The sequence below is a fragment of the Branchiostoma floridae genome, chromosome 17 (genome assembly GCF_000003815.2).
Source record: "Branchiostoma floridae strain S238N-H82 chromosome 17, Bfl_VNyyK, whole genome shotgun sequence".
NCBI classification, from domain to species: domain Eukaryota; kingdom Metazoa; phylum Chordata; class Leptocardii; order Amphioxiformes; family Branchiostomatidae; genus Branchiostoma; species Branchiostoma floridae.
In genome coordinates this window covers 11,575,300-11,590,547 of record NC_049995.1, presented here as the reverse complement: position 1 = coordinate 11,590,547, position 15,248 = coordinate 11,575,300, and the positions used below count along the sequence as shown (strand labels likewise).

Sequence of the window (15,248 nt, the reverse complement as noted above, 5' to 3'; positions counted from 1 at the left end):
CCATAGCGAGCCTGCTATGGAGGCTAAATACACCCCCGGATGGCGTCTATTCGAGAAGATTTGAACCGCAACGCGTCGGAGGTACCGCCGCCTCTTCCCCCGAAAAAGAACCGTAGTCCATACGAACTGACACTGGGAGAACCATCTCGTTCTCCCGGGAAGGCTCCGATGGATCGCTCCGGTCATGCTCCGGGAGGACAGTCTCGTTCCTCCGGGAAGATTCAGGTAGAGCCGGCTCGTCTCTCAGGACAGATTTCGGGGAAAACACCTCTCCCCAATAAATAGACTCGGAAGGTACTCTTCAATATACCAAGGAGGTTTTTTTAACCTCCTTGAATATACTTTTATTATGTCATGACTCCAAAAGGCAAAACTATGCACCTAGGTCATCAATACATTTATCACGCCATGCAGAAAAGAAACTGTACCATTCCTAAATTACTTTTGACAAATATTATGTCGCTTGTAGCATAGAAATACTCAATCTAATGTATGTAATAGTTCCCTTTATACCTTTATCCCTCATACGAAGTAGAAAACGCTGACAGTTGGCCTTGCTGTTCATTTCGTTAACGTCGACCTAAAATTATATTGGATCATCTCCAGCAGGCCGAAATCAACAAAAATCCAGTCATTTAATAGCGTGTTCAGGTCAAAAGATACAAAAAAACGGAAGCTTGTACCACACTGGGGGGTCTATAGTTGACACACACACACACACACACACACACACACACACAATTGCACACACACACACACGCACGCACGCACACAGACACACAAATGCACACACGCACACACACACACACAAATGCACACACGCACACACACACACACAAATGCACACACGCACACAAACACACACACACACACACACAAATGCGCACACACACACGCAAACACGCGCACACGCACATACACGAACACACACACCGCGCGCGCGCACAAGCACACCAAAACAATGCTTCCGTTTTGCACCCCCTCAATCGAATGGTTCGGTCCGATAAACTTTCCCCTCAAAGTCAAATCATGGCGACGGCGATCCCGAAAATCGAGGTGCTCTCCTCGCGCGTTACTCGCGTTCTGGGGCTGAACCCGGGTCCTTTCACTCTCCGGGGCACAAACACGTACCTGGTAGGAACGGGGAAAAGGTGAGTCAACCTTCAACACCTTTCAATCGTCGTCAAAGAAAGGAAGGCGCAGGTATACTGTACAAGATATAACTTGTAACTAGGTCACTTAGAGTTAGACTTACGCAGTTACATGTACAGGAACAAGCTTTTAAAGAGTCTTTACAACAAATGACAGCTAAATCTTTATCTATTATAAAGAAGCTTGACGATAGACGTAATACTTTGTATCTGTTAACAACGGACAGCCAACCAAATTAATTGAAGAAGGCAACACGTTTGGCTTATGATTGACCGGAAGGACGTTGACCTCAGTAGGTAATCTTCAAGCAGATGTTGGGGTGTAAGATCTAAACGTTTTTGAAACGACCAGGTTAATAATCTTTGACAAACCTTTTCTGCCTGGAGACGTTAAGGTCAGTATCTGTCAAAAGACTGTCATGGAAAACCAGCTGTCAGAAAACAGTCACTGTTCTTTCACCCCATAAATTTTCACCAGTAAATCTAATGGATGACAGACTCTTCAGACGCACAATCTAATACAAGAGGTCGAAAAAAACAAAACAGGATACCAAATCTATAATTTTTTTTTTCTTTTTTTTTGGTACATAGTCGTATTTTGATAGACACTGGGGATGCTGGGATACCGGGCTATCTTCCAGGGGGCATCCCTGCAATATAGCAGGCTTTCCAACTCGGTAAGTAGTGATACAATATCACGCACTGGCACCACGACCATGTGGGGGGCATCCCTGCAATATGGCAGGCTTTCCAACTCGGTAAGTAGTGATACAACATCACGCACTGGCACCACGACCATGTAGGGGGCATCCCTGCAATATGGCAGGCTTTCCAACTCGGTAAGTAGTGATACAACATCACACACTGGCACCACGACCATGTAGGGGGCATCCCTGCAATATGGCAGGCTTTCCAACTCGGTAAGTAGTGATACAACATCACACACTGGCACCACGACCATGTATGGGGCATCCCTGCAATATGGCAGGCTTTCCAGCTTGGTATTAAAGGGGGGCCCCAAAGCCCTTTTCCGTAGAGCGTAATCGGCGGTTTTAATTCTACGTACTACGTAGCGGGACCGCTCGAATTCAACGTAGAGCGTAATTGGTAAATTTTGCGTCGAGCGATATTGGCCCCTTTAATTTAACGTATTACGTAGAAGCTAACCGGATTTTACCTTAAAACGTAATTCATATTAATTTTTCGTAAAGCGTAATCAAAGTTTCATTAAACTTAACTTGTCTACCGGCAAATTTTACTCGCGAAAATGCAGGAAATTGCGTTTCAAAGGGTACAGATTTCAAAATTTCGCCGGACCTTCCTTGCGAAGGCTTACCCCTTCGGCCTTGGACATGGTGAAAATATGTTGCGGGAGCGTCGCCCCCCAACTAGTAGAAATTTCTTTACCGAACTTAGTTAACAAGCAAAATGTGCCCCTTGATAAATGCAGGGAATGGCATTTCAGAGGGTCGAGATTTCAATTTTGCTCCGGGCGCCGGGCGGCCCTTGGACTGGCGACGGCTTGGGCCTCTGGTGCTCACGACTCTCCGGCGCTCGTCGCCCTCCAAAACGTTTCTCTGACAGAAATGTCACTACATTGAGCACATGGTCTGCCAGCAAAATTTATCCCTCAAAATGCAGGAAATGGTGTTTCAGAGGGTACAAATTTCCAAATTTTCCCATACCTACCTTGCGACAGTTCGTGCTTTCGGCACTCGAAATCTGAAAATGATGTTTGGGGGCGTTGCCCTCAATAACTTAAAACCATGTGAATTTCTATTTGGAATGCTATTTAACTTAGTTTAGTCTGTGAGCAAAATGTGCCCTTTAAAATGCATAAATTGGCGTTTGAGGGAGTCAAGATTTCACAATATTCCCGGGGGAGCATGCCCCCGGACGCCCTAGGATTGTCGCGCCTCCGCTTTCGGTGCTACGAGTGCTGAAAATTACGCCACATACGAAATTTGCTGTCGCCGGCTCTGGCCAGCAAGTTGTCCCTCTTCAAATTGTGACTGCGCTTTCCACGGGCAGACTCCTGTGAGAATTTGCTCTTACGCAATTTACAATAACATAGATTAAGTTCCCAAAATGGTACGCAGTGGTAGTTTATATCAAAATGTTTCATAAAGATACTGGTAAAAACGGCACAATGTTAGCATTTAGGGATAAGCCGAGGCAAGTCCGAGAGTGCGGACGGGAATCTTGTTGATGGAATTATCGGTTTTGTTTAGATCCCCTCTTCACGTGTTCTGCCGTAGACGGATTTCACCCAAAAGACGATAAAGATGTGCATAATAATAATAATTATAATAATAATAATAATATCGGGTGTATTTTGCAGCATTGTGAAATTTCTTAATTTAGCGTAGAGCGTAATTAAGTGTCCATAATTTAGCGTATTACGTAGCCGGCCCTCCCGAATTTAGTGTACAGCGTTGTCGGTACCCCCCTTGGGGGCCCTCTTAAAGTAGTTACACAACTGCTTTGCTTAGTTATATTGCAATCCATACGTAGTATGGGATTGCAATATACTGTTTTTCCTTGGTTTCTTCTTCTTCTTCTCCTGTCAAATCTTCAATTTGATTCAACTTTTTCATTTGTGGGCCAAATGAGCTGAAATTTGGCAGGGTCGTAGAAATAGCAAATACCCTCAGGTGTTTTTTTCACTTTCTTGATAGAGGTCTTAGAATTTATGATATTTAGGGTTTTTGGTCATTTTTAGACCAATTATGTATATTTTGGGCCCCTGTGCCCTGGTATTACAAGCTAATGACCTGAAATTTGGTACAGAGGTGCATTGGACATATGAGCACAGTAAACTATCAACACTTTCTTCGTAGATCACTTCAAAAATTAGTTATTTCAGGGTTATTGGCCATTTTTGACTAAAAATATATATTTTTGGCTCCTATGCCCTTGTATAAAAACCAAATGACCTGAAATTTGGTACATATGTGTGTTTGACATATGACCACAGAACCCCATCAACGCTTTATTCATTCTTTACTCCAAACATGAGTTATTTTAGGGTTTTTGGCCATTTTTGACTAAAAATGTATATTTTATGCTCCTATGCCCTTGTATAGAAACCAAATGACCTGAAATTTGGTACAGAGGTGCATTGAACATATGCTCACAGGACCCCGTTGACACTTTGCTCATAGATCACTTCAAAAATTAGTTATTTTAGGGTTTTTGGCCATTTTTTACTAAAAATGTATATTTTTGGCTTCTATGCCCTTGTATGTAAACCAAATGACCTGAAATTTGGTACAGAGGTAAATTGGACACATGGCAACAGGACCCCATCAACACTTTCTTCATAGAGCACTTATAAAATGAGATATTTGGGATTTTTAGCCATTCTTAACTAAAAAATGTATATTTTTGGCTCCTATTACGTAGCCGGCCCTCCCGAATTTAGTGTACAGCGTTGTCGGTACCCCCCTTGGGGGCCCTCTTAAAGTAGTTACACAACTGCTTTGCTTAGTTGCATTTGTTTATACATGTAACGGAGTCCGTTATAGCGTTATGTATGTCACAGTAGATTTGTACATTTGTCAAATGTCTTTGATAAATGTACAAAGGTCTACTCGTCATGAAGAATGCCTAAAAAATCGATTCAGGATAACAAATATTTACGTATTACGCAGCATTGAAATGACCAATAGCACAAAGGATATAGAGATAGTGCTTGATGTTGAAGTGGGCCAACAACGGAATAGCTCGTAACACTTAACGGAAAAGGGCACGCAGACCCTCATATAATAAAGAGAGAGTACGGGGTACTCGAATACTACTAGTGTTGGCTTTATCTAGAAAATTCGTACTTGACTTCTTTTTTGGAAGTAGAGGAAAACAAAAAGCCCTACTTTATATAATTTGTGGTTTTGATATTTATTGTTACTCAAATTCTATTGTTTTTTTCTGTGTAATTCCAGTCTCGCCCTTCAGAATCAGCAAACTGCCCAGAAACCCCAGTGGTCTGGGGTCGAAGGACGCAGAGGGGTACAGTCCCTCCCAGGGGGTGGAGACCACTGGGGTCACAGGGGTGGGGTATATTTACCTCAGGGAGGGGGATGTCATCAAGACTGAAGGAGCGACACTCAAGTGAGTATTTGTTGCCTGTTTTGTTTGACGTTGAATATGATAACCAGAAAAAAGTAGGTATCGATTTTCATAATTTTTGTGTACATGCAGGCAGGTTGTGGGCCAAGTGATACCGGTGTACATGTAGTTTGTATTATGTTATTTTTGTAGTCTATTAAAGAAGAACTGCATGTTCTTTTAATGCTACGTGAGCTAACTTCCTGTCCAACATTTTGGCATCTTTTGCATTCATCAGCGTGTCTGATGCTAGTTCATCTTTATCCATGGGGTAACCTACATGTTGTGTATATCTGTTGTTTTTTAAAAGTAGGATATTTAGGGATACAAGTGGATGAACGGTGACTTCAAACTGCAATGTTTTGAAAATATTGCAATTTTGCAATTTTTAAATGACCGTCCGTCAACTTGATATTCCTCTTTGAATACACTGTTTTTAAAAACAAAGGATATAGGATTATTATACCCCGCTGATAAAGGTGAACTTGAATTTTAACTACCGGTACATCGTACAGTTGTCAGCCAAGAACTAATTCAGACGGCAAAGAAATCATTATTTATTATCTCTTTATTTTACCTCCCCCCCTTCTTGTAGAGCCATCTACACCCCAGGTCACACAGATGACCACATGGCACTTCTACTGGAGGAGGAGAATGCTGTGTTCTCAGGGGACTGTATATTGGGAGAGGGGACAACAGTAAGTTATTCTTTTCTTCCTTTATGCTCATTCTTTCATTCAAGACCCGCTCACTAGGAAAGAGGCAGATGTTATCATATTCATGCCTTCTTACCTTGTTCTTCTTCTTCAAATAAAATAATTCTGGAGGTAGCTGTCACCATGGTTACTTGTCAAGTAGCAGACATCCTGAAGTGTTCAATTACATCATGTAGCAAGTGGTAGGACAGGGCCGGAGGCGCTCAGGTAACCATACATTATGAATGTGTTTGAGTAAGAATTATCAGAGCAGTTAGGCTGGACATTATGTATTTGCTTACAATTGTTACCTTTCATTCATTTCTTTATTCCTCCAACCATTGCTAGTAATTCAGTCAAACTTGTACACTACTTACTACTTACCTACAGTACATCAAACAGCCCATGTGAGACTATCACTAATCTCCAAGCAGATCTTGCTGTGGCAAATGGGAAGGAGTTAAGCCGACAGAGGAGTTATTGGCCACAGCGAAGATCTGCCGCAGAAAGGAACCGCTCAAAGGCAATTATCAGGCAATTAAACTGCGTTAGGAAGAAGGTGCGAATTGCCCCGGGCGTGCGGGGCCAGGGATCCCGTCACGGGTCGGCTGTAAGAGTTCATTGTGTTTTCTGTGACATCTGGGGATTTCTTTGCTTCTTTGGTGTCAATAACGCGTCAATAACTGACTACGTACTGGAGGAAAACAACAGCAAAACGCGTCAGCACGATGCGACAGGACGCAAGTGCAGTGGGGAGGGGGGCGCTGACGTCGATTTCCCCCAACGTTTCATGAAGCCACGGCGCCCGTTTGTTTGTCTGAGAATGCACCGGACGCCATTAGAAATAATTCAAATTGGCTTTGCTGAAAATGCATGTGCTGATTATGTGGATACCTTTCCAAAATTTCAAGTTCTGTCTACGTTTTTACACACCGATGTCTGTCCGTCAAATGTGACGAGCGTTGGTCTTTGAACCGAATCCAGGCGTATATGATCGGTAAAGATTTGAAGTTGCAGACATGAAAAAATGATACAGGAAGTGTTTAGCGCAGCTTTTATTGCAAAATATATACAAGTAACAACTTGTTATTTGTGTACAACTGATCTGCTCCAGCGGTTTCGGGGGGAAGCCCCCGCTGTGAACTGGCACGGCTCGCCGCATTTGTCCCAGATACTGGCTCGGAAGGGTTGTAAAACGATAATCCCGGCCAAATTTAGCCAATCTTCACGTTGGAGGTAAGTGGATACTAGGAGGAGCAGAAACACGTTTCTGAAAAGATCGCCCCTCCCAGTGCCTTTGAGCGGTTCCGTTCTGCGGCAGATCTTCGCTGTGGCCAATAACTCCTCTGCCGGCTAAACTCCTTCCCATTTGCCACAGCAAGATCTACTTGGAGATTAACTATCACAGCCAGATGACCTCTAGACAGATCCGTTATCTTGCTACTGACAAACGGGACTTGAAGAAACTTACAGTCGCCTGCGTACCAGCCAGGGCTCTAGCCAGTGTCTGTTTTTTCCGTCACTTGACGGAAATTTGCTGCGTGTGACGGAAAAATTTTAAAACCAATCCGTCAACCTTGACGGACAAAATCTGATAAAAGCTCCTTGGTGGAAGCTACAGGTGGCTAAAAAATGGGGACGCCGTCCACGGCCGTAGAAGCCACACACTGTTTGTTTTGCTATTGTTATGATTGTTGATAATGTGTGTCGGTGCTTTTCGCATACGATAATCTCATTAAAACCCGTTTTTCAAGGTCTCAGTTCAGTCTCTCTAACTCCTGGAATAGTGTTTTTGCGACAATGGGAATTGGCTGATGGAAAAAAATGTCGAGCTGGCTAGAGCCTTTGTACCAGCTAACTGATGATGATGACAATAACTTGTCTCAGAATAAGTAGATTATACCCTTAAGTACGTCGATGTAGGTTAGACATCCAGGTAATACGCCAAAAATAGTTACTCAAGCAACTGGATATGGTTTTGAAACGGTCAGACGTTTCGGAAAGAATCCACTTTCCTTCGTCAGTGACACTGAAGTGATCTGCAAGAAACAGGTCTTTTATACTCTAACTATGAATGAAGACAATTTCAGATGTCCAATAGGAAAGGTTGTAAGACAATTCAGACTGAAGACAATTTGGATTCCAAAGAAAACAAAGCTAAGCCAAAGTCAAGCTGAAGACAATCTGGATTTCAAAGGATATCAAGGCTAAGACACAGTTAATGCAATTGAGTCAATTAGCTCCTGTTGTTTTAGTTACAGGAGCTAAAAGTTTACGGACTACAGGAACCATCTTCGTTACAACTTGCGCAGCCTCAAAGTACGTGTGACTCCTGTTAGTTTACGTCTAAAAACCTCCATCAAAGGATTCAAGGCCAACAATATCATTCGCAACGCTGAAAGGAAGCTGATAAACGAGAGGGTGAGACAGATTAACTACAAATTGGATGGTCTCAATCACAGAAAAACTAACCTTGAAGATCTACTGAGGGAACAACTATCAGAAAACACCTTTGCTGAAACTAAAGCCTTTGTAACTCGCGGTCAACAAGACCAACACGAGAAGGGGAAAGCCAGACAAAAGGACAAATTTGAACGTCTATTACAAAAGGAAGGGAACAGTCGTGCAGATAGGGACCCCAATTGGAGATCAAACAGTTCCAAAACCCCAGTTCAGACTAGAACAGACGAGAGGTGGGTCAGGAATCTCAGTAGCCATACTCTTACAGAACCAGAGAAATCCCTACTGTCTAAAGGCCTAAATTTTGCAGTAGCCCCTAACAAGATCCCCAGCATCGACATTGTCACAGAAACTGAGTCAGCAATCCACCGGGCCCGTTTGCCACAGAGACAGGCTGAAGCCTTACGCGCCAAAGTAGCTACCACCTTGAAAGTTTCGAAACCCCCTCCCAGCAACATCACTCGGGAAGAACAAATTGCTCTCAAAGATTTGGCCACCAATCAAGACATAGTAATTCTGCCGGCAGACAAGGGGAGATGCACAGTAGTCTTAGACAGGGAACAGTACGACAGAAAGGTACAAGATCTATTAGGGGACAAAAACACCTACGTGCCTTTGAAGAAGGACCCCACCTCCCAATTTAAAGGGAAAATCATCACGGCTCTCAAGGAATTGGAAGACAAGGAAAAAAAGATTGACCGTGCCACCTATCTAAAACTCTACCCCACTTCGGAACAACCCCCAACCTTCTACGGCCTTCCCAAAATCCACAAACAGGATGTCCCCCTACGCCCCATTGTGTCCAGCATAGGTTCTGTCACGTACGAGTTAGCAAAATTTCTACACTACCAAAAATGATTTTTTCTGTGTATCTTGTTTTTCTTCCTCACAGAAAATTTATCTTCCAGGAAGAAAATTATTCTGTCCCCAAGAAATCTAAGAAAAACGTGCTTGTCCATGGGGCAAGCAAATTTTTGCTTGAATTTTTTTAGACATTTTTGAGATTAATATTCTTACACCAAGAATACTTTTCTTACATCAAGAACAAAAATTCTTGTATTTCTTAAGAGTTTTAAAAAAATAAGCATTTCTAGATTTTTTTTCTTGCACCATAAGAAAAAACAAGAAGATTTTGCTTCAAGTTCTTAGGTGTGAGAAAAAATTTTCTTCACCAAAGAAGAATAAGAAAATTGTTCTTTGCATGAGAATTAAGATTTTTTGGTAGATTCTTGTTTTGCTTGTTTTGCTTAGAATTTTATTCTACATTTTCTTCCTGCAAGAATATTTTTTCTTCATATAAGAATTGTCCATGGGGTAAGCAAAACAAGCAAAAATCATTTTTGGTAGTGTAGCTAAGATCCTGGGACCTTTAGTGGGGAAGTCTCAACATCACGTTCAGAATAGTGCAGACTTCGTTGACAAAATCAAAGATCTCCGGGTAGAAGAAGATGAAATCATCACTTCTTACGATGTCTGTTCGCTTTTCACTTGCATACCTCCTAAGGACGCAGTCTCGGTAGTCAAGGAAGCCCTGGAGGCTGACAACACACTAACAGACAGAACCAAGCTATCTCCAGACCAACTGTGCAAACTGCTAGACCTTTGCCTAGGGTGTACGTATTTCTCTTTCAAAGGACAGTTCTACCAACAACTGCATGGCTGTGCTATGGGATCACCAGTGTCACCCATTGTTGTAAACCTCTACATGGAAAAGTTTGAAGTGAAGGCTATCAGTACTTTCAAGGACACTCCCCCACTCAACTGGTTCCGCTATGTAGATGACACTTATTGCAAGCTAAAACAGAGAGTAGCTGATGAGTTCTTTGACCACATCAACCAAGTAGATAAGAACATCAAGTTCACACAGGAGTCAAGTCATGACAACATGCTCCCCTTCCTAGATACCAAAACTATCATAGAGAAGGACGGCAGCCTTCAGTTCGAAGTGTACAGGAAACCGACGCACACTGACCAATATCTGGCCTTTGACTCTCACCACCCTTTGGAACACAAACTGGCAGTGATCAAAACCTTGTATCACCGGGCAGACAGCATCGTTTCCTCTGGCAAAGCCAAAACAGAGGAACACAAACACCTCCGAAGTGCATTGAACAAATGTGGCTACCAAAACTGGACCTTCAACAAAGCCCTCAAACCCTCGGACCACTCAAAGAAAACAGCCAAGTGCAAACCATTGACCGACAGAAAGAAAGCCAACATTACCATCCCCTATGTCCAAGTAGTTTTGGAAAAACTCAGACGGATCTTCCAAAACTTCCACATCGCCACTAACTTCAAACCTCACTCAACCCTCCGACACAAACTGGTACATCCAAAAGACAAACCACAGAAAGGTACTAAGGCCAATGTAATCTACAGACTCAAATGCGAGGAACCCAACTGTAACAACACATACATTGGTGAGACTAGTCGTCCACTAAAAGCAAGATACCAAGAACATTGCAAAGCGAAGGCCAACGGCAACTCTTCTGCTATTTTCAACCACCTACAACACAACCAAGGACATTCCTTCAACCTCCAATCTACCGACATCCTAGACCGCGAAGCCCGCTGGTTTGAACGGGGAGTTAGAGAGGCCATATATGAGAGAATCTACAATCCCACCCTCAACAGAAAAGGGGGGCTACGTATGGAACTTTCCGGCACTTGGGACACAGCACTCCCCCCCCCCCCCCGCCAACAAAACTTTTAGCTCCTGTAACTAAAACAACAGGAGCTAATTGACTCAATTGCATTAACTGTGTCTTAGCCTTGATATCCTTTGAAATCCAAATTGTCTTCAGCTTGACTTTGGCTTAGCTTTGTTTTCTTTGGAATCCAAATTGTCTTCAGTCTGAATTGTCTTACAACCTTTCCTATTGGACATCTGAAATTGTCTTCATTCATAGTTAGAGTATAAAAGACCTGTTTCTTGCAGATCACTTCAGTGTCACTGACGAAGGAAAGTGGATTCTTTCCGAAACGTCTGACCGTTTCAAAACCATATCCAGTTGCTTGAGTAACTATTTTTGGCGTATACCCTTAAGTAATAGCAGTAACTCTCTCTGCTGTCACAGGTATTTGAGGACCTCTATGACTACATGAAGTCCCTTCAGAAGCTAGCGGGCTTGAAACCCGGGACCATCTATCCAGGTCACGGGCCGATCGTCCAGAATGCGACAGAAAAGATCCAGGAGTACATAAACCACAGAAACATGAGAGAGTCTCAGATCCTGGCAGTGTTTCAGAAGGCCAGGGAGACACCGCTCACAGCTATGGAGATTGTTAAAATGGTTTATGTGGTAAATATTAGCCTCCACCAGGCCCTCCTTAGTCTCTACCAGACTCCGGGTCGCTAGAAAAACCGTAGAAATGGAACAAAATTAATAGTAAACCGGCCAGAGGAACATAGCCGGCTAGGGAACAGCATGCCACCTACCAGACTCCAGGTTGCCTCTGGCTGGTTTACTCCTCTATTTGTTCCATTTCTACGGTTTTTCCAGGGACCCGAAGTCTGGTAGAGACTAGGCTTTTAAATTCTAAGGGGGTACGGGAATTGTAGAATTTTGCAGAAAATGGGGAAATTTGCCAGGGTAGTCAGTCTGTGCTGATTTTGCATTCCCCCTTGGGCTGAAATCTCTGGTAGCAAAACTGTTCTGGCAAATTATTTTCCTATAATAGTAACTAGTCAATCTGGTAGACTCGGTAAATAGGGCTAAAGATAAATATTTGCCTCCTGTTTGTCTATTCTCTTTTCACTTGGTCACTTAATTTTTTAGGAACTGAATATTCATTCTATGGGGTAAGTAGCGTAGATTATGTAAAACATTATCATGATTAAGGGAAAATCTGTCAAAAAGTGAAAATAACACTTGTAGCCAGATCTATTTAAGGGTCTGAACTAATTATCATTTTTGGCCCCTTTAGTCTGTGTAACATAAAATCTGCTGTCCAGGGCTGTAACTTGCCCCTCCCATCTAGATGGGTCTAGCGGGCTGCTGTAAGCAAGATTTTATCAGGCTATTGGCCCTGTTCGTTGAAACTAAAAAAAAGAATGTTTTTGTTCATTGAGTAGGACACACCAGAACACCTACACAAGGCTGCAGCAGGGAACGTCACACACCACTTACACAAACTGGTCAAGGAGGGAACAATAGGTACAGTAGTTTCTGGTTTATAGAATGTATTTTACGTCAGAATCTGCATAAGCAACAGGTAGTGCAGTGTTGATTTTTTCCTGTGTTCATGTGTGTCTGGTTGCAGTGTGCACATGTACAAATGTATTCATGTATGTGTGTATGCGAATGTCTCTGGTGTATGCATGCCAGTTTGTATGTCTGTGCGTATGTATGACATTGTGTGCATTTGTCTGTGTTTTGTGTCCACAATGCAGTGTTGGCCATTACCACCAAAGTGCTACTATTTTCCTGAAAGGGTTACATTGTAGGATATAGGAGTGTTCTTTTACACAAACAGTTAATCTCACCTAACTGGTTGACGTGTAAAAGAAAAGTCCTATATGCTATGATCTACCAACCTGATAATATAATTTTCAGAAGGGTTGCATTGCGTTTATATTTTTTTATCAGCTTTCCCCAAACTTTTGGCTTGAGTTCGACTTTTTGAATGCATGTAGTTATTGAAAAATGACTAATTGTAATGTACACATTTGTCCATGTGTAACAATATTCTTTCTTTTTCAGAGAAATTTGGAGATCCTTCTGCTCCAAAGTGGGCACTGAGCAAGTTATAGGATATGATTTTTTGTTTTTATATGATTTCAATTACATCATGATGATGTTGATGTTTTCTACTCCTGCTAGAATTATTGTTCATAAATATTTGTATTTGTTCTTAAATGTAAATAACAAAAACTTCTCGTCAAGAAATTATTGCAAGCACACAGGAGAGTTGAGACAGATGATTGAGGAGAATTGTTTGTGGTTTATAAAACCCAAAAATGTATCAAAGGGCAAAATGTATTGAATATAGTCAAATGCAAAATGTATTAAAATATATTTTTAAGTACAAAATGTATTCAAATGCAAAACACTCACTGTGTTTAGAAAATGTGTTAAACTTTATGTTTTACCACAATTTCTATTATTATTATTATAATTATTACTATCATTGGGTGGGTTGGTTACTTTCTTTACAACCAGGGGCTGAATTGTGAGGAGTTTATGATTGGCAAGCAAATGAGTTATTATTTCAAGAAAAGTTGAACTATTGCAAGCGAGAGGAAAGACAGAAAAGATACGAGTAATTGATGAAGAATGGTCAAATAATGAGATACAAAAAAGGGCATACAATATTGAGTGATGTATTTAAAGAAATTTGTACAAATGTATGTGTACAGACTATAAGTGGAAAAAAAATAATGTCCGTCCTTAAACATAACTGAACAACTACTTTGTATGTTAAAACTTTGTTCCCGTGCAAACATTCGGTAACAGAAGTATAAATGCCTAAAATAGAATTTCTCTGAAATACAAGAAAATGTGTTGATATGTAAACAAAAAATAAAAAGATTGATACTAGTACTACAAAAACAATGTACCAGTTGTACTTGCTGGATACAAGTGTCCATACTATATAGACCAGGAGTAGCCATTGTTAATACATAGCAAAAATTGAGCTGTACAAATACATGCAACAGTGACATATATCCATGCAAGTGCACATACATACATGCAACGGTCTTCCATACTTGGGTGCAAGTAATAATAGAAGGTATCATACAGTCACAATTGTTCAGGGGAAATCCTCTACCTTCCACACATTGATTCAGAAGATGACTTGAGTATGTCTTTGTGTTATAACTGTAAAATAGGTTTCCGAATGTAAAATTAAGCAAAACATTTTGAAAGTTGAAATATACGGCAAATACAAAATGCAGAAGTTGGCAAAAATATTTCAATCACAAGTATGTTTTCGTGACAGTTTACATTTTCTGATTGAGCACTTATAACTAGCTATGTACAATAAATTATGACAAAGCATATTACTGTTCTAGTCTTACTTCTACGCCAAGTGTAAGCAAGCATTACAAAGACAACACATTTTGTTGTTTCATTATTTGCTTTTACAATTCTACATAAGACCCTATCTATTACAAACAGGAGATATTGCTTACAATTATACAAGGCACTATAAAATACCACTTTCTGTCAAAGTTGTGCTAATTAGAATATTGGCAGTGGATGGAGTAGAAAGTAACAAAACAAACACTACAAAATGCTGTGGGACCTCCTTCAAAAACAGTCAAATGTAATTTATACAAGTATAACCCTCCCAGTTATACATATGGTGTGCTGCAAGTTATTGTCACTTTGGGTCATATCATGCTATCATCTCTCTATCACAAGACTTTCAGGTGTTGGTTATGTTTGTGACATTGAATAGTTTTCTTCAACCTTGTCAAGCAACCAGTGTTATACACATACTGACATAGTGACTTTACTACATTTTGTTTGTAGACTATGTTTTGGGGCAATCTATGCACATTTCTTTCTGGCCTATAGTATTTAGGTAAAGCACTAGAAGGAGAGAGGAGTGTTACCACAAACATACAATGTGCATGAAGGATAAATGGAGATGGCAACTATACTCATTTTGGCAACAATATTTCCTTTTGTCACGAGTGATATGTAACATTTTTACTGTGGCATCCCGATATCATTTTAAATTCTCCAGTTTCCAACATTCCTAAATTACGTACAAATTGTCACTGTGATTCCAACTCTTGTTGTAACACCTGAATACTACAGTACATTGTCTTCAAAAAGTGTAGAAAGACGCTAAACATTAAGTGCTTGGTAATATCATCAGTTTA

At 41.1% G+C, this 15,248-nt stretch overlaps 1 protein-coding gene across 1 annotated transcript; it reads left to right on the top strand.

Annotated features, from left to right (window-relative positions):
- Positions 1-999: 999 nt before the first annotated feature.
- On the top strand, positions 1,000-15,007 carry LOC118405058 (endoribonuclease LACTB2-like). The gene is made up of 8 exons (XM_035804461.1): positions 1,000-1,151; positions 1,743-1,803; positions 2,002-2,071; positions 5,093-5,261; positions 5,854-5,956; positions 11,491-11,715; positions 12,489-12,570; positions 13,117-15,007. The coding sequence occupies exons 1-8, from the start codon at positions 1,030-1,032 to the stop codon at positions 13,164-13,166; spliced, it is 882 nt and encodes a 293-aa protein (XP_035660354.1). The 5' UTR covers positions 1,000-1,029; the 3' UTR covers positions 13,167-15,007.
- Positions 15,008-15,248: the final 241 nt, after the last annotated feature.

Coding starts and splice junctions, on each gene's coding strand:
- LOC118405058 (XM_035804461.1), top strand. CDS start 1,030: ATGGCGACGGCGATCCCGAAAATCGAGGTGCTCTCCTCGCGCGTTACT. Junction 11,716..12,488: donor TTGTTAAAATGGTTTATGTG/GTAAATATTAGC, acceptor TTCATTGAGTAG/GACACACCAGAACACCTACA. Junction 12,571..13,116: donor GGTCAAGGAGGGAACAATAG/GTACAGTAGTTT, acceptor TTTCTTTTTCAG/AGAAATTTGGAGATCCTTCT.